A 23,740-nucleotide genomic window follows, 5' to 3' on the forward strand; every position below is an offset into this window, starting at 1 on the left:
GCCGCCGACCCTCAACACCCCCTGAAAGGTGTTGAGCTCAGGGTGGAGACAGGAACGAGGCACTCTGCACTCCAGGAAAAACTGGCAGAACAGGTTGTCAGGTAGGTATTTTAGGAGCTGATTTTACGAGCCCAGTTCTTCTACCTCCTCCTCCTTCATATCTAGAACACTAAAATCCTTCATGGTGCTGACTGCCCCTCTTGACTAGCAGAAACCTTCTGCAAAAAATCTGTGCCTGATTGTATGTACGCCCCCTTCACTGAAATCATATGTATACTGACCTTCCCTCATGCTTCTTATGAGCACTTTCTCAGAACTATCGGAAATGCTGTCTCTGGGCTATAGCCCTCATTTTGCCCCAGTAAAACTTAACCTGCAACTGTGCATTTTTGATTAGCCCAGCCTGCCGGCAGGGAGTGTGACCATTTTGTGGGACTGGCTGAGAACCTGGGGTCATGGTAGTGAGGGTCCCCCAGAGCAGTGTGACCCGAAGGGCACATCAGGAAGGTCGTCCTGTGGATGATTTGGGGAGAACATGGGGGAGCAGCAGCACAAGAGCCCAGCTAAGAAGCTGTTGGTTGATTGACACCCACAAAATGAGGTCACAGAGCAGGGCTGGGGGCGGCCCCCGCCTTCCTCCGGCTCCTCCAGCACAAAGCCCTCAGCCTGTCTGATGAGGAGCGACCCTCCTCAGAGGGACGGGAGAGGAAGATGCTTAGCCAAGGCCCCGGGGAGGGGGCTGGGGGTGCCTGCCCGGAAATACCCCCGGTCCAGCATTCAGAACTGTGTTTTGTGCACACACACACAGAACCTGGAACTATGCTTCCAGAGATGTGCTTCCTACAGTGCTAAGAACAGAGTACGGGGTTTCAGAGCGGGCTGACAGTTTTGGGAAAACGCACCGACCCGAGCACGGGGAAGTCTGCAGGGTGACGAGTCACCTTATCACCGGGTCTCAGTATATTGTGTGATTTAAACCTGAAAGGGTTGTGAGCGTATGAAGATCAGAAAGTCACAAATTTTGCATATTCTGGGTGCATGATTGTGACGATTAAAGCCACGGGCTTGTACCCTTCAGGTGTCGTGAATTTACCGCTGCTTCTCATACTTTGTCACCTATAGCATCCAGCACACAAGGATTTGTAAAACCCTAAATCTCCAAAGGAGAGATTGGAGCTACTCGGCCTCATTTTTTCTGATTGTATTTCAATAGTTTGTGTCCCCTGAGGTGCAGTGTCAGTGGTTGAATACAAGCAGCTTTAACATCGATCCCAGCGACAGCTTTGGGTCAGTGCTGGGGCTGAGGCCTGCTCCCGCCAGGATGCCCTGGGAGGTGGGACTGTTGTCAGGAACAAGGGGACCTCCCGCCACCTCTGCCCGCTCCCCTGTCCTCAGTAAAGCTTTAGAGAGGAGAAGAAGTGACAAGCTCTTTTCCTTCCGTCTACCAAAGAGCACACTTCTGTATAAAAGATGCCCTAAATCCTTTGTGAGGTCCACAAGCCGAGTGCGCCTCTCCGAGAGCTCGAAGGCCGGTGATGCAAACAAGTGACGGAGACGCACACTGTCCTTGGCCTCTGCTGAGTCTCGCCCCCGTTTCCAAGAATAAACGCGTTAATCTGTAAACTTTCAGCAGGGCCTGCGTCAGGTAGGACGGCCGCCTGGAGCAGCAGCCGCCTCCCTGACGCCTGTGTCAGTGGGTCGGGCTGAGGCTCAGGACCAAAGGAAAAGCTTTCCATAAAGAGGAGACGCTCACCGTCCTCAAGACTGAAGACAGGCAGATTGGGGTGAAGAGAGAAGGGAGCCCCAGCGATGTGTCAACCGCAGCTCGGCCAGAGGGGCACTGGCTGCCTCTTTCCGGGCCAGGCCTGCTCAGAGCCCAGCGCGCACGCCCAGGGCCCCCCACTTCTGGGCCGGGTCTGCGGGACTGCTTGCGCAGACACAGAAGCGCTCAGACGCTTGTCAGTGAATGGGGGTGGTGGAATAAACCCAGCACGTGTGCCACGGAGAATCACGCAGCTGTTAGGGGTAAACCACGTCTGTGTGCAGACAGGCCAGACCCACATACGTCTATCCCAACGGAAAGGCCAGTTGCAGAAATGTCTGTACAATATGACCTACTCTCCAATGGGAGAGGAGAGAAGCTTGCATGGACCCAGAAGAAAATGTTGGGGAAATACCACGCACTCATGATAGTAATATTGACTTCCCAAGCGGGTGAGAGGCAGGTGGCGGATGGAATTCAGAGCTTTTTCACTTTTTAGCCAGTATCTGCCTCTAATGTTTGAGCTTTGGTAACTCCTCTGAATAGCTTCTCTAGCCTGAAAATGGCACCACTGGAAAAAACTGCCGTTCTTGATAAGAAAGGAAGGCTCTGGCTATTTCCGTCTGTAGAGGTGGCGTCTTCTGCAAAGCAGCCCCTGGGCACACACCCATCACCACGTCATGTGTTCACTTCTCTTCCCCAAGTCTGGAACAGACCTGATCCAAGTCCTCACGAAGCTCCTTCCACCAGCAGACAGCTGACAGAGTCCTGTCACCCGGAGCCTGGGGCTCTTAGAAACCACCAGAGGCTGGTCTCCGCTCTTTTCTAAGTCATCTCTAGCTCAGCCTCTGGAGAACGCACGGTGCGATGCCTTGGCAGTGTGCGATATGCCCCTTGGAATGAGGCAGTCTGACTGAGCATAGGGTTCACCAGAAATAGATTTTATCTGTCGGTGGCACAAATGCCACGGTTAGGAGTTTGCCCCCAGAAGCCATGCACACACACATACACACGAGAGCCCGTGTGCGCTTAGCCCTGCCCTGGTGAGCAGGTCCCCAGGCTCCGTGGGGCGGGGCTGTGTGTGTTGGGACCTCCAGGAGTGCTGGGAGCCCCTGCCTGGACCCCCCACTGACCAGGCCTCTAAGGAGCAGTCCCGACTGGTGCCAGTGCCTGGGAGGCGACGGCGAGCAGAGGCCCCGAGCTGCCGCCCGCCCGCCCCCAATGGCCCACCCTCTGCCCGAGTTCCTCTTCACAGGCGGGCAGCTTCCTGTGAACGTCCTCAGGACGCTGATGCTGTCAGAGTCAGCCAGCAAACAGACACAAAATGGGTTTTATTCAAGTGGTCTCGCGCGGCAGCTGGGGCACATTCCACGCGCACACGTTTACAGCACTTTGCAGTGACATGTCGGGTGCTTCGGTCACCTCTGTCCTGCTATCGGGGAGTGACAGGCAGTCTCCCCTCTGCTCCCGTCGGGCCGGACCACCAGGCGCTGGCAGCTGACAGACCCCTAGGTGCGCAGCCAGCACCCACGCCAGACGGCGGCCCGAGACACTGGGCCGGCTCTCCAGGCGTGCCGGGCGTGCGCTCGCTCACTGAGCTGGGGCTCCGCTGCCGGGCCCCCCGTGGCTGTCCCACGCTCTTGGGCCAGGCTCTCCTCACTGGGGGCCGGGCACACCCCCCAGAGGGACCATGCTGGGTGACAAGCCTCCCAGTCATGCCCCGGCTGTCCGGCCCACTCCTCAGCCCAGCCCTGCCCCCTGGCCCCGCTGCCCAGCGCCGGCCGTCCTGACGACAGGCACCCACGCTCAGCTCCGTGATGCCCCGAGACGAAGGCTCCATGGCCTTGTTGGTAAGGGGGGGCCGGTGTCACGGAGCGGCAGGAGAACTGAGCGCAGCAGCAGAGGCGAGAGTCCGGATGTGGTGTGAGCAGGCGGGGCCCTGGGCGCCCGGGGGTGCGGAGGCGAGGGGCCTTGCTGGGCGTGCGGGAGGCTCCGTGGGGGCCCTCGGGGGAGGTCCACGTGTCCTGCGCACCACGGGCTGGACCGCCCCATGACTGAGGCTGGGAGAGCAGTGGTGCAGGTCATTCAGAAGCGGTGACCACATCCCTGAAGGCCAGCGCCGCAGCCCAGGCCTGCACCCCCTGAGAACTGGTGCTGAGATCAGAAAACCCCTTCTTTCTTCCACAGTCGCTGACACCAAGTCCTGGGTTCTACCACCTCGGTCTTTCCTAGTCTCTTTGAAAATGGGTTCGTCTGCATGGCCAAACAATATGAATGACAAAGCGCCTGACTGCTGGACTTTGACAATCATGAGCTTTAAGTCCCAGGCGGTTTCAAGGTCACCCAGTCCCCCGGAGGATCAGCCAGGCCCAGCTCTGGGTGGCCAGGGCCGAGTCCGCTTGGGCCCCCCTTGCGGGGGCCAGGGCCACACTGGGGCCCCTAGATGACTGAGGTCTCCGTCTGCAGGAGGGATGGGGCGCGGGAGCCGCGGGGGCCCTGCAGGGCACCATCCGAGCCGGTCCTGGAGATGGACAGGCTGTGCAGCCGGCGGTCCCGGGCGGAGGGCCGGCTGGGCCACAGGCCACGCCACGTGCGTCTCAGCTCGCTCTGCACCTGGAGCGGGGCACGGCCGCACGGGCTCAGCGGGCGGGAGCTGGGGGGCCCCCGGCCCCAGAGCAAATCTCCCCCCGTGGCCCCCTTCTGGGTGTGGAAGCTGTGATATCTGTGGTCAGGCAGGCTTGGGAACCAGGAGAGGACGGGGACGTAGGAGGCGCCAAGGGAAGAGGGCTCCACCCGGGAGCCGGGAGGCGGCTGAGACACACAGGAGGGCTGAGCTGAGACCTGTGGGAGCTGGCATTGGCGGTGACCCCAGCTGAGTGACCCCCAGAAGGTAGACCTGCTCCAGATCTTTTGAAGTGAAGTTGCTCAGCTGTGTCCAACTCTTTTGTGACCCCATGGACTGTAGCCCACCAGGCTCCTCCGTCCATGGATTTCCCAGGCAAGAATACTGGAGTGGGTTGCCATGTCCTTCTCCAGGGGATCTTCCTAACCCAAGGATTGAACCCAAGTCTCCCGCATTGCAGGTGGATTCTTTACTGTCTGAGCCCCCAGGGAAGCAGGTCCTTCAGGGGTGTTTTAAGGAAGCCCCCACGAGCCAGGAGCCTGCGCTCCCCCGGGAGGCCAGAGGACTCACCTCGCTGTTCAGGAAGCAGTAGAGAACCGCCACCACCAGGCCCTGAAAGGGAGACGATGCTGGTCAGAGGCCCCCCTGCACCCCGACCCCCACGCCCGGGACGCGCGGCCCGGCCCCCCGCACCTGAAAGGATCCGAGGCACAGTTCAAACAGAATCTGGTATTTGGAGGAGATGCCGATGGGAAACACTGCGAACACCATGTAGTGGACGCCAAACAGCGGGATGAGCAGCAAGGTGGACTTGGCCAGCCTCCTGCAGCGGAGAGAGGGGTCACGCTCTGGCCAGCCGAGGGCCTCCCTACGCAGCCACACCTCCGCCCGTCCCGGGAGAGCGTGCAAACGCAGGGGCGAGCCCCACTCTGCCCTGCAGAGCAGCAAAGCCCTCACGGGAATCGTGGCCAGTCGGAAAGGGCGGCCCTGGTCTGAGCAGGTCAGACAGCCCTGTGTGTCCCTGGTTTTAGCAGTGGAGACCATCCCCAGCATCCGGAGGATGGGGCGAGTTTTAGTTTCAGATCCAAAGAGCAGGTGCTGCAGGGCTGCCCCTGGGCAAAAGCGAGAGGGTGTTCCCCTGACGGTCGTGGACAGGTCCTACAGGCGACCCTGCTGGGGGTCTCAGAAGTCTCAGGAGCGGGAGAGCCTGCACCGGATCTCATTTCCCTGCTGGGAAGCTCTTACCCTCCTAACCAAAGAGCAGACTTTCTTCTCACTGCAGTGGTGTTGAAAGCAAGACAGCTGAACTCAGTCCTACCTGACCCCAAGCCCGTCCCACGCCCCAAGCAGGTACCTGTCATCTCCACTAGGTCAGCGCTCCCCAGGCCCCAGCACCGGCCCCGGCACCACCCGAGGCCACGCTGAAGCAGGCCACTCTGACTCAGCGTCTGGGCCTTAGCCCGAGAAGCTGCTTCAGATGCACAGAGGCCTGCAGCTGCTGAGCGGAACCCCCTTGGAGAACCTGCAATGAGCCAGGGCCTCTCACAGCTGCACATGAGAGTCACTGGGGGGCTCTTCAGACTTGGAATCCAAGCTGCACCCCCCCCCCCTCCAGTTACATAAGGTCTCTGCGCGTGGACTGGCCTCTTCTCGGGGGAGTCCCTGTGGCTGTATCTGATGCAGCGACCCCAGCATGTCTGATGGTCAGGAGCCCCGGGGTCACCTGGAGGCCAGGTGGGCAGGCAGGGGCTGGGCCCCCCGCAACCCCAGCTACCAGCCACCGCCCCGATGAGCAGCCTCATCCTGGCAACGTGGAGGGAGCCGAGGGAGGGGCGCCTCCGGATCCTCCCCACCTGCTCTGCTAGGTTGGCGCCACCCAGCACTTGGGAAAGACCCTGATGCTGGGAGAGACTGAAGGCGGGAGGAGAAGCAGAGGATGGAGGATGAGATGGTTGGATGGCATCCCCGACTCAATGGACATGAGTTTGAGCAAGCTCCGGGAGTTGGTGATGGACAGGGAGGCCTGGCGTGCCGCAGTCCATGGGGTCGCAAAGAATCGGACATGACTGAGCGACTGAACTGAACTGAATACTTAGAAGTCACCACTTTGCTTACATATTTTGAGACACCCGCAGAGTTCACAAGAAGGGGCTTCCTCTGTATTGGGTGATCTGCATGAACTCTGCCCCACCTGCGTGCGTGACTGGGGCGTTGCTGGGCAGGGGAGGCCGCAGGACCCCCGCCGTCACGTGCAGGCCTGACCGTCTGACCGCAGCGCACAGCGGTCTCACGGCCTTCAGCACCGTGGCCGGTGTCCGCCCAGTGAGTGAGGCTGGAGTTCTGCAGGGAGTGGCCCGTTAGGCAGACGTCAGAGAGACCTGCCTGGAGTCCTGTGGTTCAGACTCTGCTGGTCTCTAGAAAGGGGGCTTAGAGGTGGGACCCCTGGGGCCCTGTGCCTGGGGATCTGTCACTTCTGTTATGAGATGGAGACAGAAAACATGCCAAAATACAGGCAGGCGAGCATCACAGATGTGCTCTGCCTTTGTTATTTTGGAAAAACAGTAGATTCTATTATCCCCACTTAATTTTGTTTCCAAAACAAAAGCATCCCTCTCTATAATCCACTTACGATCGCTCCCCAGAGCCCAAAGGAAAGGTCAAGGTGGTAGCGAGCGAGACCTGCATAACCTGGGAGTGCTGGTGAGGGGCGGCCGGAGCTGCAGCTGCAGCTTGGGTGGGTCTGGGGGCAGCCAGGCAGGGACAGCGCGGGGGGATGCCTGCTATCTGTGGCCTGACCCCCACCGAGGGCCGAGCAGAGCCTGCCGCAGCCTGGGGCCCGGTCACGTGTGTCCGTACACACCCCATCATGGCACTTACTGGGACCAGGCCGGTCATGTGTGTATGCTGCCCACACCCCATCACGGCACTTACTGGGGCCCGGTCACGTGTGTGTGCTTACACACCCCATCATGGCACTTACTGGGGCCCGGTCACGTGTGTGTGCTTATACACCCCATCATGGCACTTACTGGGGCCAGGCTGGTCACGTGTGTGTGCTTACACACCCCATCATGGCACTTACTGGGGCCCAGTCACGTGTGTGTGCTTACACACCCCATCACGGCACTTACTGGGGCCAGGCTGGTCACGTGTGTGCTTACACACCCCATCATGGCACTTACTGGGGCCGGGCACTAAGCATCATCTGAAGACCCCCTCTATCAGCGCTTACAGCCTCAGTGGCTGTTCTTACTGCCAGCATCTCCACAGGAGAGGAGGCAGGCGGGCTGCAGGGCAGGCACCTCCCCCGGGCCTCCAACTGGTGCAGAATATGCACTGGGCTGCCCGCCTTGGGGGAGACCACCTGAATGTCCCCCCAGGCCACCCTGCGTGTCAAGGAGGGACGGGACGGAGGCAGTGAAGGGCCCACTGTCCTGGGGTGGGCGGGTAGCCTCCTGGGGCCACGCAGCTTCGGGGGCTGCAATTCCAGCCCCCGTTTGCCTGAACCCAAGGCTGGACCAGCTGGACCAGTGCCTCCACACTGGGCTAGTTTTAGTTTACACCCGAGTCGCAGGCTCTATTTGTTCTTTATGAATTCTTGATAGAGATTTACAGAATCTTCCAGTTCCTTTACAGAGTTCTCAGTCCTCGTTAATTAGCTGGATGATGGTGGATGATTACTTAAACCCTACTCTCTTTCCCATGAGGGAGACTATGATAACCACCTTCCTGTTATTATTCAGGCAACAAACATCAACTGAGTCATTATTAAGTACAAGGCCCACAAGAGGTGTTGCCTGGACCATGTCGTCCGATAGGGAAGACAGAACCAAATATAAAATGCAAACGATGTGTGGCCAAGGAGAAAAGGTCAGGATACAAAACAGGAGAGTGAATAGAACACTTCAATTCCCAGCTCTCTAGAGGAGGTCCACACTGGAGGGAAGGGAAGGACTCAGCCTGAATAATTGCCATGGTGTTGCTAGCCCTTGGACAGTCACTCCATGTCCAGGGATCCCTGTAAATTGGCCAAGGGCACGCTCCTGTGACTAAAGGAGAAGATGTGGGGTCATGTGCGGGTCCCCGAGCCCCAGTTTCTCTGCTCTCCACACAGGTACTCCAAGTTATCAGGCTGCGTGAGGCTGGGGAGGGTGATTTCAAGCTGGCTCTAAACACATACTCACTTGTACTGTGATTGGTCGTTGCCGCCGACATCTGGGGATGTCAACTTCTGCCGTAAAATTCGTATAATACTAACGAAAAAGATGAAATTGACCTGCACAAAAGGAGATGACATTTCAGGGTGTGAAGTCCCCCTGCAAGGGAGGCGGCAAGGCCCGGATGTCTGCGGCTCAGCCCCGCCTGAAACGGGGCTCCGGGCCCTGCCGGCTCAGGAGCGCCAGCGCCCTGCCCAGCTGGGGTCTGCTCTGTGGCGTCACCGATGTGTTGACACCAGGCTGCGGCAGTTAAGTTGAGAGCGCTCATTTTAAGGCGTGCACTCCACAGATGGAAATCCAGTTCAGATAGAAGGCTGCACACTTGGGGGAGCTGACCGTGACCCCCCGCGTCTCCCTCTAGCCCTCCCCTTCCTCCTGACGGTGGCCGAGCCCCTTGTGGAAGAGCTCGGCCTGGGATTCTTGTCTCGGAAGACCGAGTAGAACGGGGCCATCTGCATTCACCACAGGGCTCTCTGCCCAAGGGCAACCTGGTGGTAACTCAGGTTTCCAAGCAGAAGTCACTTACTATAATAGAAATTAAAATCGGTGTTCGTATAACCCACCAAGGAACACTGTGGTCACTGGTGTCCCAGCAACTATTGAAGAAAGAGAAGGAAAATCACATTATCACGGATTCCATCTACAAACCAAGCACAGGAGGATAGCACACGCCTGTGGCCTCGCCCCTTACGAGGGGCTTTTGCCAAACAAGCCGCCCCCCACCACCCACGACGAGCCCCCGACTCACAGGTTTGCTAGGTGGTCGCTCCTGACTGCCATGTGCTGTCTCCAGGAGGAAGCTGGGACAGCAGGCTGGTACAATGCCCCCCGATTCCCTGTGACCCACACCCCTCCCAGCAGAGCAGACCCACCCTCGTCCTGGAGCCTGGCTGGTTCCGACAGGAGGGTGTGCAGTCCGTGGAACTCAGTGAGGCCCATCTAGACCCACAGCCCCGGTCTCCCCTGCAGGGAGGTACCCACGGCGAGTGAGTGAGTGAGACCGAGTGGGAAAGCTGCCCAGAGCCAGGCACAGAGGCGCACCGATGGACTGGACCTGTTTCAGCGCCAAGCTTGGGGCGTTTGTTACTGACAGGACCACTTACGGGGTGGCTGGCGGACCTGGGTCTGCACGAGGCACAGCAGGGGCTGGGCTCCACGGTGGGAGCTGGGGCTGCCTCAGGCCGGGCGCGGCAGAAGCCTCTGGGCCTGGCCCAGCCGCAGGGCCTCAGAGGGCTGAGCCTGGATGCCTTCCCGCTGGGCTCTGGGCCACAGCGGTGTCCCTAAGATGCGGCTCCATCTCTGCCTGGTGGACCCCAGGCCCCGCTCCGCGGCCAGCCCTGGTTCGGCCCCACCTGCTCGGCGGCCCCTCTCTGAGCTCCCCCACCCTGAGTCCTCCCCCCACCCCCGAGCGTCCAGAGGCTGCCTTCTACCCAGAAACAAAGGTGCCCTCCAGCTCCCCAGGACCTGTCAGCGGCGCTCCCCTTCAGCCACAGGCACAGCACTCACCCCGTGTCCTCCAGCAAGAGCCGGGCCACAACCCACGCACCCGTGCTGACGGTGGGGACGCCTGCAGAGAGATGCCCGGTCACTCCAGCCCGGCACTGGCCACCTGGACCAGCCCGATGGGGAAGCACACGGAAGCCTTCGTGAGCCCCCGCCAGCGGGGACGAGGGCTTTCTGATGGACAGATTAATGGAAACTCTTCATAAATACACACAGGCTTACCCTCACGCCTTACTAAGCAGTGAATATCATTCAATATGTGTTTGAAGGCTTCATAGGCCTGAAACGCATGTGTTTCTGGCTGTTGGTACCAACGTGCTGGAGACGCTGTGTCCCAACTTGGCAGAGACCCGAAGGGGCACCCCTCACTGAGAAGGTGGGGGGTCTGCAGCTTCACCCCTTTTCTGATTCCAGCTTAGGCAGAGTCCTGCTGATGAGCACGTTAGCGGGACCTCATTGGGGACAGTCTCCCTGCTCCTTCTCCCAGGCCCCTTCTTTCTGATTCTGCCCCACCACGTCCCGGTTGGGGCTCACCCCAGGAACGAGAGTCACAGTGGTTTTAACCAGGTTTCAGGGCTTCCCTGGTGGCTCAGCTGGTAGAATCTGCACATCTGCAATGTGGGAGACCTGGGTTCAATCCCTGGGTCAGGAAGATCCCCTGGAGAAGGGAAAGGCTACCCACTTCAGTAAGAATACTTAGAATTCCAAGGACTGTGTAGTCCAATGAGTTGGACACGACTGAGCGACTTTCACTTGCAATTTCTGGCTCCCAAAACATTAAGGTGTTGACTCTCTTCCTCCAGGGGCAGCCCAGCGTTTTTCTGAGCGGAGAGAGTCTCCGTGGGTAGGTTCGAGGGGCTGGGAATCAGGCACCTGGCAGGCAGGGGGAGTCCTTACCCCATCCGATCAGGAGGTAGGCCAGGAAGCGCCGGCCGGGGGCGAAGATGACCACGAGCAGGGTGTGGAGGTAAAGCCCCTCCACCAGCAGCCAGTAGAAGTTGGCCATGATGCAGTACTGGAAGAAGACCAGGCTCAGCTTGCAGCCCACCTGCATGGGAAGGGGCCGCGTGAGCGCACGCGCCGTCACAGGCCGCCGCTCCGGGTCCCCAGGTGGCCCGTGCGCGCAAGGAGCGCAGAGGTCCCGCCCGAGACCAGGCTCAGCTTGCAGCCCACCTGGACCAGGCGAGGGGCGGCGCGAGCGTGCGCGGAGGGCGACACGGGCCGAGCAGACACACACCACGCCCGAGGGGACAGTCGCCCTGAGTGGCCGCGTGGGGCCCGGCCCCCCTCCTCCTGCCGTGTCGTCTCCACTAACCCTCCGCTCAGTCCCACTCCGTCCTCTCTCCATTCTCACTGTGTACTCGTTTTAACAAGAGAGGAGAAGTAAAGGAAAACAGAAGAGAAACCCACCAAACACATTATTTCCTCCCGCGTTCAGAAAAGGGAAATGTAGGCTTCAGATCACTAAGGTTATATAAATGCACCGTAAACAACCCCCCAGCACTTTATTGCTATCATTCTGTATCTTTACAGCCTGCTCCCCAAATGCATATTTGTGGACAGACAGGGTGGATACACTAATACCGTGTGGATAGACCCACACGCGTGCACTGGTGGCCAGGCAAGAAAGGCATGGTAGCCTTTCAGGCGGGCGCCGGGCTGTGGGGAGCTCTGACCCCGCGGCTCCCGTTTCCTGGCACCAGGCTTCTCCTGCTGTTTCCTTCTAAGGCGGTTGAGGTTTACGGATGCCGAGTGTGGGGAGGGGGTCTGGCATGTGTAGGACACCAGGGCTGGGCCCGGTAAGTGGAAAGAGGCACGTAAAAACCCAGCGATGAGACCCTGGGACTGGCGCCCCTTGTTGAAATAGTGACACAGGCAGGATCCGGGTGTCGGGGAGCAGGACCCCACGCCCGTGGGTGGAGGAGCCCACAGTGAGCCCTGCTGGCTGGAGCAGGAGCGTCCTGCACATGCGGCGCCCACGGCCACCACTCTGCTTGTTGCAACTTAAATACACGTGCCCTTCGCTGCCTCCAGACTCTCTCCAGTCTCCCCTGACCGAGTGGTGGCAGAAAACATAAACCAAGGTGTGTCTGTTACTGGCGGAACGGTCACACAGACTACATCACACCTTCCAGATTCAAAGGACTCAGAGCTTCCAAGATAAACTGTAGAAGGAGGAAAAAGCACAAAGTGTGTTTAAGATGATTCCAATTCCTTCTTCTTGGTAAAATGTTTAAAATGCCATGTCTGCACTTCTTCCCCGCGGCTCATCTGCCATCAACACACTCCAAGGGCAGAGGCTCCGGGGTGAGGGGCTGTCTGCTGACCTTCAGTCGTGGGAAGGCTGAGAGGCCAGTGGCCAGGACTGCACCCTGCCTGGTGCCCAGCGGGTCCTCAGCCAGTCCTGTCCCGTCTGGGAGCCTCTACCACCCACGGCAGCCAGGCGTGCAGGGCGCTGAGCCCCAGGGTCCGCAGGAGGTCCTGCTGAAGGTCAGCTTCAGGTGGCCCTCGGGTCGCTTGTTCACTGCAGCGCAGTTTCCACAGTTTAGATGAAACCCAAACCAAGAAGTGCGGAGAAGGAGGCGTCCGTGTGAGTGTGGACTGGCCTTGGTAGGGATGGGAGCCACGCTCTGTCTCTAGGCCCACTTTACGAGCCAATAAAGCTGGCTTCTTTGAGGCCCACCCCCTCGAAAAGGATGAGAAAACTGCACCCACGTCCATGACTGTCAAAGCCACTCTCAGGGGTCACACCTGGAAACACCTGCCTCTCGGGCCCTATGGGAACAGAAGGCATTTCCCTACGGTGCTGGGGAGACTCACAGCGTCCACAGGTGCTAAGAGCAAGCAAACAGGAGATCTTACTTAAACGTGTGGAAGTGATGGCTGCAAGGCTGGGGAAGGAGGCTTTGTCACCTCTGTGGGCCTGGAGCCCGGAGCCCTCACCGCTTAGCGAGCGGCAGAGGTGAGGGCCGCGGCCACTTGTGTGGTTTCCGGTGTCCTGTGTGCCAGCTGCTCCACACTCGCGGACGTGGGCTCCCCCAGTGCCGCTCAAAGCCCCTGTCTTCAGAGCTGTCCTTCCAGGGTTGGAGCCAAACTTCCTCGATGGGACAGAGTGTGAAGAGTGTGTGTGCCAGGGTGTGGGCTCCCCTCCACCTGGGTGAGACGTCCGGGTGGAGGGCCGCACTGCTGATTTTGCTGTTGCATTCAGTCCCCACGCCTCACAGCGGGACTGTCCCCAGGGGTATATTAACCTGTGCTGGGAAGCGGCTGAAGCTAGCGTGCGAAAGGCTTTATAGTCTTGGAGAGACCCTGACTCAGACCTCTTCAGCCCAGAGGAACGGAGTCAGCAGATGGTCCATCCATGTGGGATGTGGGCGGAGAGCCAGGTCTGGCTCCGCGTGGAAGAGCTGATATACGATCCGACCGGGCGCCCTGAGGAACCCCGGAGGAGAGGAGCACTGGCCCGAGGCGCGCTCAATGAACGCACCAAACTGAGCTTCGTTCTAAAGGCCCGCTAGGTCCACCGCAGAAACTACCGGGCGATCCCCTCGCGGCCGGGTCACCGCACTGCGGCCTGGGCAGGGGCCGGGGCCGCGCTCCCCCAGGTGGTACCCGCCCGGCCAGCTGGAAGCACCCACCGCTCAGAACCCTGGACACGGCATCGCGCGTGCCCACCTGTGCCCCCTTCTTCCAGCCCCCAGCTGCTGCTGGTCCCCAGCAGCGAGTTCGGCTTTGCCCCGGTCAGCGCTCGGACCGTGAGCTGCCAGCAGGCAGCGCCTGCGCCCCCACTCGCGGCGCCCGCCGCCCTGAGATGCTTTGAGCGCAGGCCGGACACCCCCGCCCCCCACCCCAACCGGGGCCACAGTGAAGCCGGCTCTGAACCTCATCCCAGACGGAGGTTGGTGGCGGGGCGGGAGCTCACAAGGCCGCCTAGGGACCCCGGCCCGTAAGCCTTACCCAGGAGAACGGCAGGTCCGGGCAGTGCAGCCTCCCGGAGCTGGAGTACAGCACGTCGTCCTTGACCAGCACCGAGACGGCCCGCAGGATGAAGGACAGGAACAGGTTCAGGTGGATGTAGTTCCGGGTGCAGTGCAGCTTCCTGCCGGGGGGGGGGGGGGGGGGGGGGGGGGGGGGAGGCGGTGGGGGGAGGGCGAGGGGGAGGGAGGATGGGGACGGGGGAAGGGGGGTCACGGAAGAGGGACGAGGTGGAGAGTTAAACACTGCGACAGACGCCCGTGTGTCTTTAATCTTAAAGCTTCTTTTTAATGGAAGTGAACAATGTTGGAGAAGACTCTTGAGAGTCCCTTGGACTGCAAGGAGATCCAACCAGTCCATCCTAAAGGAAATCAGTCCTGGGTGTTCACTGGAAGGACTGATGCTGAAGCTGAAGCTCCAATACTTTGGCCACCTCATGCGAAGAGCTGACTCATTAGAAGAGACCCTGATGCCGGGAAAGATTGAGGGCAGGAGGATAAAGGGACGACAGAGGATGAGATGGTTGGATGGTATCACCGACTCAATAGACATGAGTTTGGGTGGACTCCGGGAGTTGGTGATGGGCAGGGAGGCCTGGCGTGCTGCAGTTCATGGGGTCGCAAAGAGTCGGACACGACTGAGCGACTGAACTGAACAATTTAAGTATTCTTTGCATATTTAAGTATTCCAGCTTTGCATTATGGTACACATTTTTGTGTATCAATATTGCTCTTTATTTCTGACTTTGTGCCTTAGAGCAAAGTCCTAGAAACAGGATTTTGGGATAAATGTATACAGCACAGCCACAGTCTGAGCCTGCAGAAGGATACCCCACTTCACAGATGTGAACACCATGCGTCTCTGCAGCAAACTTCCTGCAAGACCCACCTCAAACAACCTGTCTTTGAACTGAACTTTATGTGATATTTGCTTCTCTAAAACATGTTAAGAACATTTTGTTTATAATCATTTTACAACACTTAAATTCTGCTTTGGAGAAGACTTAATTAGATATTTGATTTAACTCTGACTTTTAATTGTTTGGAGACAAGCTGTTCCTCACAAATGTACTTCCAAGATCATTAAACCATTAACTCCTTAAGTTGAAGTAGAGTTTACAAATTTCAAGGATATTAATAAATATATTCTAAGCAGACTTCCATCTGTGGCTCCAAAGAGAAACTTATCTGACCTCCCTCGCATGTCAACTGTGATTTAAAAAGTTGTCTATGGAGCTCTGGAGGGCAGCTGCGGCGGCTGGGACCTAAAGGACTGGGGCCCCGGTGAGGAGGGAGCACGGGCAATGTAGCCTCCTCTCACCTCCTTGCTGAGGGTTAATCCAGGTTTCAGGGCACAGCGCTGATTAGAGAGCAGAGGCCCAGAGCTTGTGACAGTGTCACTGGATGGAACGGACAGCAAAAGACGTTAAGGGCTTTCAAGGCAACAGAGTGGAGAGAAGAAAGCCACAGGGAGCCTCAGATTCTGCAGGCAGGATGAGGTTTTCCTTCTCTTTTTTCCATTTCCCAAGGTGTTCATGTGTTGGATGGGTAGAAGGATTCCTAGGTTTTCATCTTAAACCCCTAAAGGGCTGTGACTTAGGAATAATGACAAACCAGCCTTCAGGGAGCCTAAAATGCGGCCTTAGATTGACTCAATCCCTGCCTGGCTCAGGCTTGTCTGCCCATCTTGCTAGAAATAGTAAATCCTCTCTATGGTAAGATACCATCTAAAGCCTCTATGGTTTAATTATATGTAACTTCAATAATCAATTAATAAATATGCCAGAAATAGTACCAAATGATCAAATGCAGTTAAAAATGGAAAAACAAAAATATACCAGAGACTAGAAAGAGATCCAGATACTGGCATTTTAAGACATGACTATAAAATGGCTCTGATAAATATATCCAAGAAAATTAGAGGATGGTGACCTAATAAATATTTCCCTTTACTTCTGACTTAGTGCCGAAGAACTGATGCTTTTGAACTGTGGTGTTAGAGAAGACTCTTGAGAGTCCCTTGCACTGCAAGATCAAACCAATCAATCCTAAAGAAAATCAGTCCTGAATATTCATTGGAAGGACTGATGCTGGACTTGAAACTGCAATACATTGGCTACCTGATGTGAAGAACTAACTCACTGGAGAAGACCCTGATGCTGGGAAAGATTGAAGTCAGGAGAAGGGAAAGACAGAGGATGAGATGGTTGGACGGCATCACCAACTTGATGGACATGAGTTTGAGCAAGCTCCCGAAGTTGGTGATGGACAGGGAAGCCTCGTGTGCTGCAAAGAGTCAGACACAACTAAGTGACTGAAATGATACTGATTAGAGGATGGAATTAATTGTAAAAATCAAATGGAAAATTCAAAATTTTAAAAAACCCATGAAATTAAGAATTAAATAGCTGGGTTTAAATATTATATTAGACATAGTAAAATAATAGAATATTATTTTAAGTTGGAAAACAGATTGGTAGACTATGTCTGAAGTCCTGCATGCACGTGTGCTCAATCATGTCTGACTCTTTGCAACCCTATGGACTGCAGCTTGCCACGCTCGTCTGTCGATGGGATTTTCCAGAGAGGAATACTGAGCAGGTTGCCATTTCCTCCACCAACAGATCTTTCCAACCCAGGGATCAAACCTGTGTTTCTTGTGTCTCCTGCACGGACAGGATTCTTTACCACTGAGCCACCTGGGAAACCCATGTCTAAAGTAGAGAGAAACAAATTAATGGAAAATATAAAGAAACAAGAGGAAATGTACAGGAAATGTTGAAAATATTTATCATGTGAAAATGGTGTTTCAGAAGGAAAAGAGAGAGAGAACAAGGTAGAAGAAATATTTGAAGAGCTGCTGGCCAAGAATTTTTGAAACTGATAAAGTATAATAACAGATTAAAGGAATTCCACTAACCCCAAGAAGGAGGATTACAAAGAAAACCACACTAAAGCCCATGACAGCAAAACTGCTAAAAACCAAAGACAAAGAAAAAAATCTTCGAAGGACCCAGAGAAAAAGACTCATCCTTCAGCAGCATTATGGTGAGACTGGCAGCTAACTTTTTCAAAAGAAATAATGATGTACATCTTTAATGTGATGAAAGAAAGTAACTGCCAACAAAGAATTCGGTACTCTCAAAAATATCCTCAAAAGTGAAGGCAAAATTAAGATGATTTCAGGCAATCAACAACCATGAGAATTCATTGCTGGGAGGCCTGGTCTCCTAAAAGGAGATCTTCAGGGAGGAGGAAGATGACCTAGATGGAAACATGAAGATGCAGGAAGGAAAGACAGACAGATGGGCAATTCTAAACAAATTCTGCATTTGAAAATAACAAAAATAGTGATCATGCATGTGGCATTTAAAATATGTGCCCAATTAGAATACATAACAATGGCACAGAAGTCATGAGGGCAAAGGGAAGGCTTGAGCTGCTGGGAAGAGATGGAAATAGTAACTGGAGGCTAGTGCCCGTGAGACACGGATGCACTTTGTTAACATGAGGTGAAAACCAGAGGAACAATCACTGAATATACGACTGACAATCCAAAAGGGAAACACTGGAATAATAAAAATACCTGACAACTTAAAAACAAACACGAACAGAGTGCAGGGGCCACGAAACAGCCGAGACAACAGCGAAGAGATGGAAGCAGACTGAAACTCCAGCTTGTCGGCAAGTGGTTGGAATGTGAGTGTAAGATGCTGTGTGTGCGACTAAAAACAGACGGAAGTAAACAGCAAGTCTCAGTTACATGGAGCTTATAGAACACTCAAATGTAAAACAGGGATATATCTTGCAGATATCAAATAAAAGAAAGCGGACATAACTACACTAATATAAAAGTAGATTTATTTTTAAGGCAAGGCACATTACTAAACACGGACAGCTTATAGGAAGATAAAACATGAAATGGGTGTGCCCCTAAAAACATAACCTTGAAATATATAAAGCAAATAGTGAAATAAATAGATGGAGATATAGTTAAGTCCACAATTATAGTTGAAGATTTTAATACATGTCTCTCAGTAACTGGTAGAACAAGTGAAAGTGTTAGTTGTTTAGTTGTGTCAGACACTTTGTGACTCCATGGACCATAGCCACCGGGGAAGTAGTTATGCAAAATAGTAAAATTTAGAATATTTAAATAACATGATTGATAAATGATGTAAATGATATATGTAGCACACAAACCAATAACTGTAGAATTTGCATTGTCTTAAAATGAAAATGAAACTTTGACTAATTTCAGAGGATTTAATTCATGTGGTATGCTCTCTGATTACGAGTTAAGCCAGAAATCATTAGCAAGCTGAATAGAAAACTAATAACAGATTGGAAATTAAACTATAAACTTTTATAGTTAAAAGATAATCAAAAGAAGAGTTTAGAAAAACTAGGACTAAATGATAATGAAAAACACATCTTTAAACTTGAAAGATGGGAATGAAGCAGGTCTGAGAGGGAAATTTGTAGATATAAATAAAAGCAGTTTAAACAAAGGAAGGCTGAACATCTAACTTAACCAGCTAGAAAAAGAACACCAAATCGAAACCAGAGAACACATAAGGAAGGAAATAATAAAGGTAAGAAGGCATGTCAGTAAGTTAATAGATAAGCATACAAGAGAAAAAACTCAAAAGCTGGTTCTTGGAAAATACTGATAAAACTTTATACAGTATGATTCATCAAGATACAAAGAAGGAAAATAAAAATGACCAATGTTGTTCAGTTGCTAAGTGATGTCTGACTCTTTGCGACCCCATGAACTGCAGAACACCAGGCTGCCCTGTTCTTCACTATCTCCTGGAGTTTGCTCAAACTCATGTCTGTTGAGTCGATGATGCCATCCAACCATCTCATCCTCTTCACCTCTTCTCCTCCTGCCCTCAATCTTTCTGAGCACCAGGGTGTTTTATAATGAGTCAGCTGTTCTCATCAAGTGGCCAAAGTATTGGAGCATCAGCTTCAGCATCAGTCCTTCCAAAGAATATTCAGTGTTATTTCCTTTAGGGTTGACTGGTTTGATCTCCCTGCAGTCCAAGGGACTCTCAAGAGTCTTCTCTAATACCACAGCTCAAAAGCATCAATTCTTTGGTGCTCAGCTTTCTCTATAGTCCAACTCTCGTATCCATACATGACTACTGGAAAAACCCTAGCTTTGACTATAAAGACCTTTGTCAGCAAAATAACATCTCTGCTTTTTAATGTGCTGTCTAGGTTTGTCATAGCTTTTCTTTCAAGCAGCAAATGTCTTTTAATTTCATGGTTTGCAGTCACTGACCACAGTGATTCTGGAGTCCAAGAAAAGAGAACCTGTCACTGTTTCCATTATTTCCCCATCTATTTGCCATGAAGTGATGGGACCAGATGCTATGATCTTAGTTTTTTGAATGTTGAGTTTTAAGCCAGCTTTTTCACTTTCCTCTTTCACCTTCATCAAGAGGCTCTTTAGTTTCTCTTCACTTTCTGCCATTAGAGTGGTATCATCTGCATATCTGAGGTTGTTGATACTTCTCCTGGCAATCTTGATTTCAGCTTGTGATTCATTCAGCCCAGCATTTTGCATGATGTACTCTGCATATAAGTTAAATAAGCAGGGTGACAATCTACAGCCTTGATGTACTCCTTTCCCAATTTTGAACCAGCCTGTCATTCCATGTGCAGTTTTAACTGTTGCTTCTTGACCTGCATACAGGTTTCTCAGGAGGCAGGTAAGGTGGTCTGGTATTCCCATCTCTTTAAGAATATTGCACAGTTTGTTGTGGTCCACATAGTCAAAAGCTTTATCATAGTCAATGAAGCAGATGTTTTTCTGGAATTCTTTTGCTTTTTCTATGATCCAACAGATGTTGGCAATTTGATCTCTAGTTCCTCTGCCTTTTCTAAATCCAGCTTATACATCTGGAAGTTCTTGGTTCATGTGCTGTTGAAGCCTCATTTGAAGGATTTTGAACATTACCTTGCTAGCATGTGAAATGAGCACAATTGTGCAGTAGTTTGAACATTCTTTGGGATTGGAAGGAAAACTGACCTTTTCCAGTCTTATGGCCATTACTGAATTTTCCAAATTTGCTGGCATGTTGATTGCAGCACTTTAAAAGTATCATCTTTTATGATTTTAAATAGTTCCACTGGAATTCCATCACCTCCACTAGCTTTGTTTGTAGTATTGCCTCCCATGGCTCACTCGACTTCACATTCCAGGAAACGACTCTACACATGGACATCATCAGATTGTCAATACCAAAATCAGATTGATTATAATCTTTGCAGCTGAAGATGGAAAAGCTCTATACAGTCAGCAAAAACAAGACCTGGAGTTGACTCTGGCTCAGATCATGAGCTCTTTATTGCAAAATTCATGCTTAAATTGAAGAAAGTAGGGAAAACCACTAGGCCATTCAGGTATGACCTAAATCAAATCCCTTATGATTATACAGTGGAGGTGACAAATAGATTCAAGGGATTAGATCTGGTAGAGAGAGTGCCTGAAGAACTACGGATGGAGGTTTGTGACACTGTACAGGAGGGGGTGATCAAAACCATCCCTAAGAAACAGAAATGCAAGAAGGCAAAATAGTCGTCTGACGAGGCCTTACAAATAGCTGAAAGAATAAGAAAAGTGAAAGGCAAGGGAGAAAGGGAATGAAATATCCAACTGAATGCAGAGTTAAAGCCTTCTTAAGTGAGCAATGCAAAGAAATAGAGGAAAACAATAGAATTGGAAGGACTAGAGATCTCTTCAAGAAAACTGGAGATACCAAGGGAACATTTCATGCAAAAATGGGCACAATATAGGACAGAAACGGCAAGGAGCTAACAGAAGCAGACGGGATTAAGAAGAGATGGCAAGAACACACAGAACTATACAAAAAGGTCTTAATGACCCAGATAACCATGATGGTGCGGTTACTCACTTACAGCCAGACATCCTGGAGTATAAAATCGAGTGGGCCTTAGAAAGCATTACTACAAACTAAGATGACCAATACCAGGAATGAAAAAGGAGATATAAGTATAGCTCTTACACACATGAAAATATGATAAGAGATATAAAGATATAGATGAAATGAACAGATTCCTTGAAAAATACAGCTTATAATTAACATAAAGAGAAACAGAATTTGAATTATCCTATGTCTGTTTTTAAAAACTTGAACCTAAAAATAAAACCTTCCCACATGACAATTCTCCACCCAGATGGCTTTCCTGGTGAATTCCACAAACACTACAGAGGAAACCGGGCCTTATTCAACCTTCAGTATTTCACAGAATAGGAAATAGGACCACTTGCTCATTCACTTGTGGACCAGCATAACTGTCATAGCAAAGCCTGATTTTATAAAAAAGGAAATTATAGATAAATTCATGAATGTAGACATAAAAATCTTAAACAAGATATTAGTAAATTAAACCCAGCTACATAGTAAAAGGATAGTACATAGAACAACCAAATAGGGTTTATTTTAGGAGTGAAAGGGAGATTTAATATCAGAAAATCTCCCTATATAATTTTTCATATTAAATGAACTTATGAGAAAAATCACCTACTTATGTCAATATATGCAGAAAAATTATCACAAAATTCATGACCTATTCATGATTAAAAACTCAGAAAACTGGAAATTGAAAGGAGTGTTCTTAATCTGATAAAGAGTATCATCAAATATATCTGGAGTGAGTTTCATGCTTTACAGTGAAATATCTAAAACCTCCACTCTGAGCTCAGAAATAAGGAAAGGTGGTCTGCTACCATCACTTCTAGTCACTGTACTTCACCAAAACATGAGTTGCACATAGAAGAATCCAGGTGAATTTGCATAATAATTACAAAATTTATAAATTAAGCAAGGCTGCTGAAGCAAGATTAATATACAGAAATCAATTCCTTTTCTAGAAAGTTAATACACAAATATATACAATAGCATAAACAAGGACTTTGGCATGACTATCAAAAGATGTCCAAGATATTTACTCATAAGACCACAGAACAGTATTGAAAGAAATAAAGAAAGTCCAAACCAATGGAAGGAGCTACTAAAATCACTGGTTGGGTGATTTCAAACGGTGAAGATGTCCAGTCTATCTAAGCTGATCTACACCTTCAATATGATCCAAAATGCAATCCCATCAGTTTTTTTGTTTTTAATGGCTACTGACAAACTGATTGATTAAGATTCACATGAACATGCAGATGACCAATCTCTTCGTAAGGAGAAAGAAGAGTTGACAGGCTTACATTGCTGGAAATCAGGACTTATTACAAAGGCACAGAGGCTACAACAACGCAAAAATGGCAGGTGACAGATGAAGGGGCAGACGGGACACAACAGAGAACCCAGCCCCTCAGTGCACAGTCCTAAAGATGCCTCTGCGGTGCGCTGGCACAGGTTGGCTTTCCAGCTAATGGTCTTGGAGAAACTGAATACACGCACGGAGAAAATACATGGATCTCAACCCCTATCTCACACCATCCACAAAAATAAACCTCCCATGGATCATAAACCCAAACACAAGAAGTTAAGATAATAAAATTTCTACATCGTAACAGGCTCAGGAAGCTCTGACCGTAAAGATAAACAGTCAACAGACTTCATTAAAATGAAGAACTTTCACTGATCAAAAACCTCATCAGGGGAGTATAAAGTTGAACCACAGTGCTGGAGATAAAATCTGTAATCCCCAGAGCTGACAAAAGGCTGCACTTCAGAACTCCTAAAAATTAACTTTAAAAAAAAGAGAGACAGCTGAACAGAAAAATGAGCAGACACTTGAAATGGTACTGCAAAAAAAAAAAAAGAAAAGTTTCCAAACATATTATATCATGATCCACCAAGGAAATGCAAATTAAAAACACAATTCTATATTATACAGACCCGACTACATGGCAACATCTTCTAAACTGGGATAACAAATGGTGGTGGGAGATGGAGTAGAAGGAATCTTCACGCAGCAGGTATGAGTGTGCAGCACCCAGAGAGACACAGTGTGTGCATGGCTGTGATCAGGAAAGATGTATAACTATAAAAGAGATGGGAATACCAGGGGAGGTGTGCACACACACACATCTGAAGAAGTGTGTACACGTGTGCAGGAGACGACACATGAATGCTCACAGCAGCACTGCCTACTGTCAAACAGTTACCCTGGCTCCACGGACACTGAATGAATAAGTCAGCTGTGTTATCTTCACACAGGACAACCACAGCAACGACGTGGGTCAAGCTCCCTGCAAACGCTGAGTGAGGAGCCCAGAGACTGGGCATTCCTTCCCTAAGTGCTAAAAGAGGCAAAATCAGCATGTGCAGTCAGAGCTCTGACTAGCAGTCACCTGCTGGGAAGTGGGAGCTGATGGGTGTGCATGTCCCGAGCCCGGCTCCTGGCGCTGCCCCTGCTGGACCGCGGCCTGGGCGCTGTGCTCGCGGGGAGACGGATCTCAGTGTGGGGAGCCCTACCCAGGCCCCTGCTGGAGGCTTCACTCAGGGAAGGCTGTTCTCTGTAACAGACCACAGGGCCTCAGCAGTGAGAAGCGCTCCGCATGTGCAACAGACCCACGGGGCCTCAGTTGTTAAGTCTGTTTCATGAGTGTAACACACCCGCAGGGCCTCAGCAGTGAAGTCTGTTCCGTGTGTAACACGCCCACAGGGTC

The 23,740-nt window shown here is 52.1% G+C and overlaps 1 protein-coding gene across 2 annotated transcripts in view; it reads right to left on the reverse strand.

Annotated features, from left to right (window-relative positions):
• Positions 1 to 3,082: 3,082 nt before the first annotated feature.
• The window catches only part of VIPR2 (vasoactive intestinal peptide receptor 2), a 67,491-nt gene continuing 46,833 nt past the window's right edge, over positions 3,083 to 23,740 (reverse strand). For both annotated transcript variants that reach the window (XM_061166260.1, XM_061166262.1), the window contains exons 6-13: positions 14,063 to 14,204; positions 11,003 to 11,153; positions 10,109 to 10,169; positions 9,129 to 9,198; positions 8,570 to 8,661; positions 5,079 to 5,208; positions 4,956 to 4,997; positions 3,083 to 4,375 (exon numbers count right to left, since the gene is read on the reverse strand). In XM_061166260.1, the coding sequence (XP_061022243.1) occupies positions 4,202 to 4,375; positions 4,956 to 4,997; positions 5,079 to 5,208; positions 8,570 to 8,661; positions 9,129 to 9,198; positions 10,109 to 10,169; positions 11,003 to 11,153; positions 14,063 to 14,204 (862 nt within the window). In that variant the 3' untranslated portion in view covers positions 3,083 to 4,201. The remainder of the gene's footprint in view (positions 4,376 to 4,955; positions 4,998 to 5,078; positions 5,209 to 8,569; positions 8,662 to 9,128; positions 9,199 to 10,108; positions 10,170 to 11,002; positions 11,154 to 14,062; positions 14,205 to 23,740) is intronic.

This window comes from Dama dama, chromosome 18, assembly GCF_033118175.1.
Source record: "Dama dama isolate Ldn47 chromosome 18, ASM3311817v1, whole genome shotgun sequence".
NCBI classification, from domain to species: Eukaryota; Metazoa; Chordata; class Mammalia; order Artiodactyla; family Cervidae; genus Dama; species Dama dama.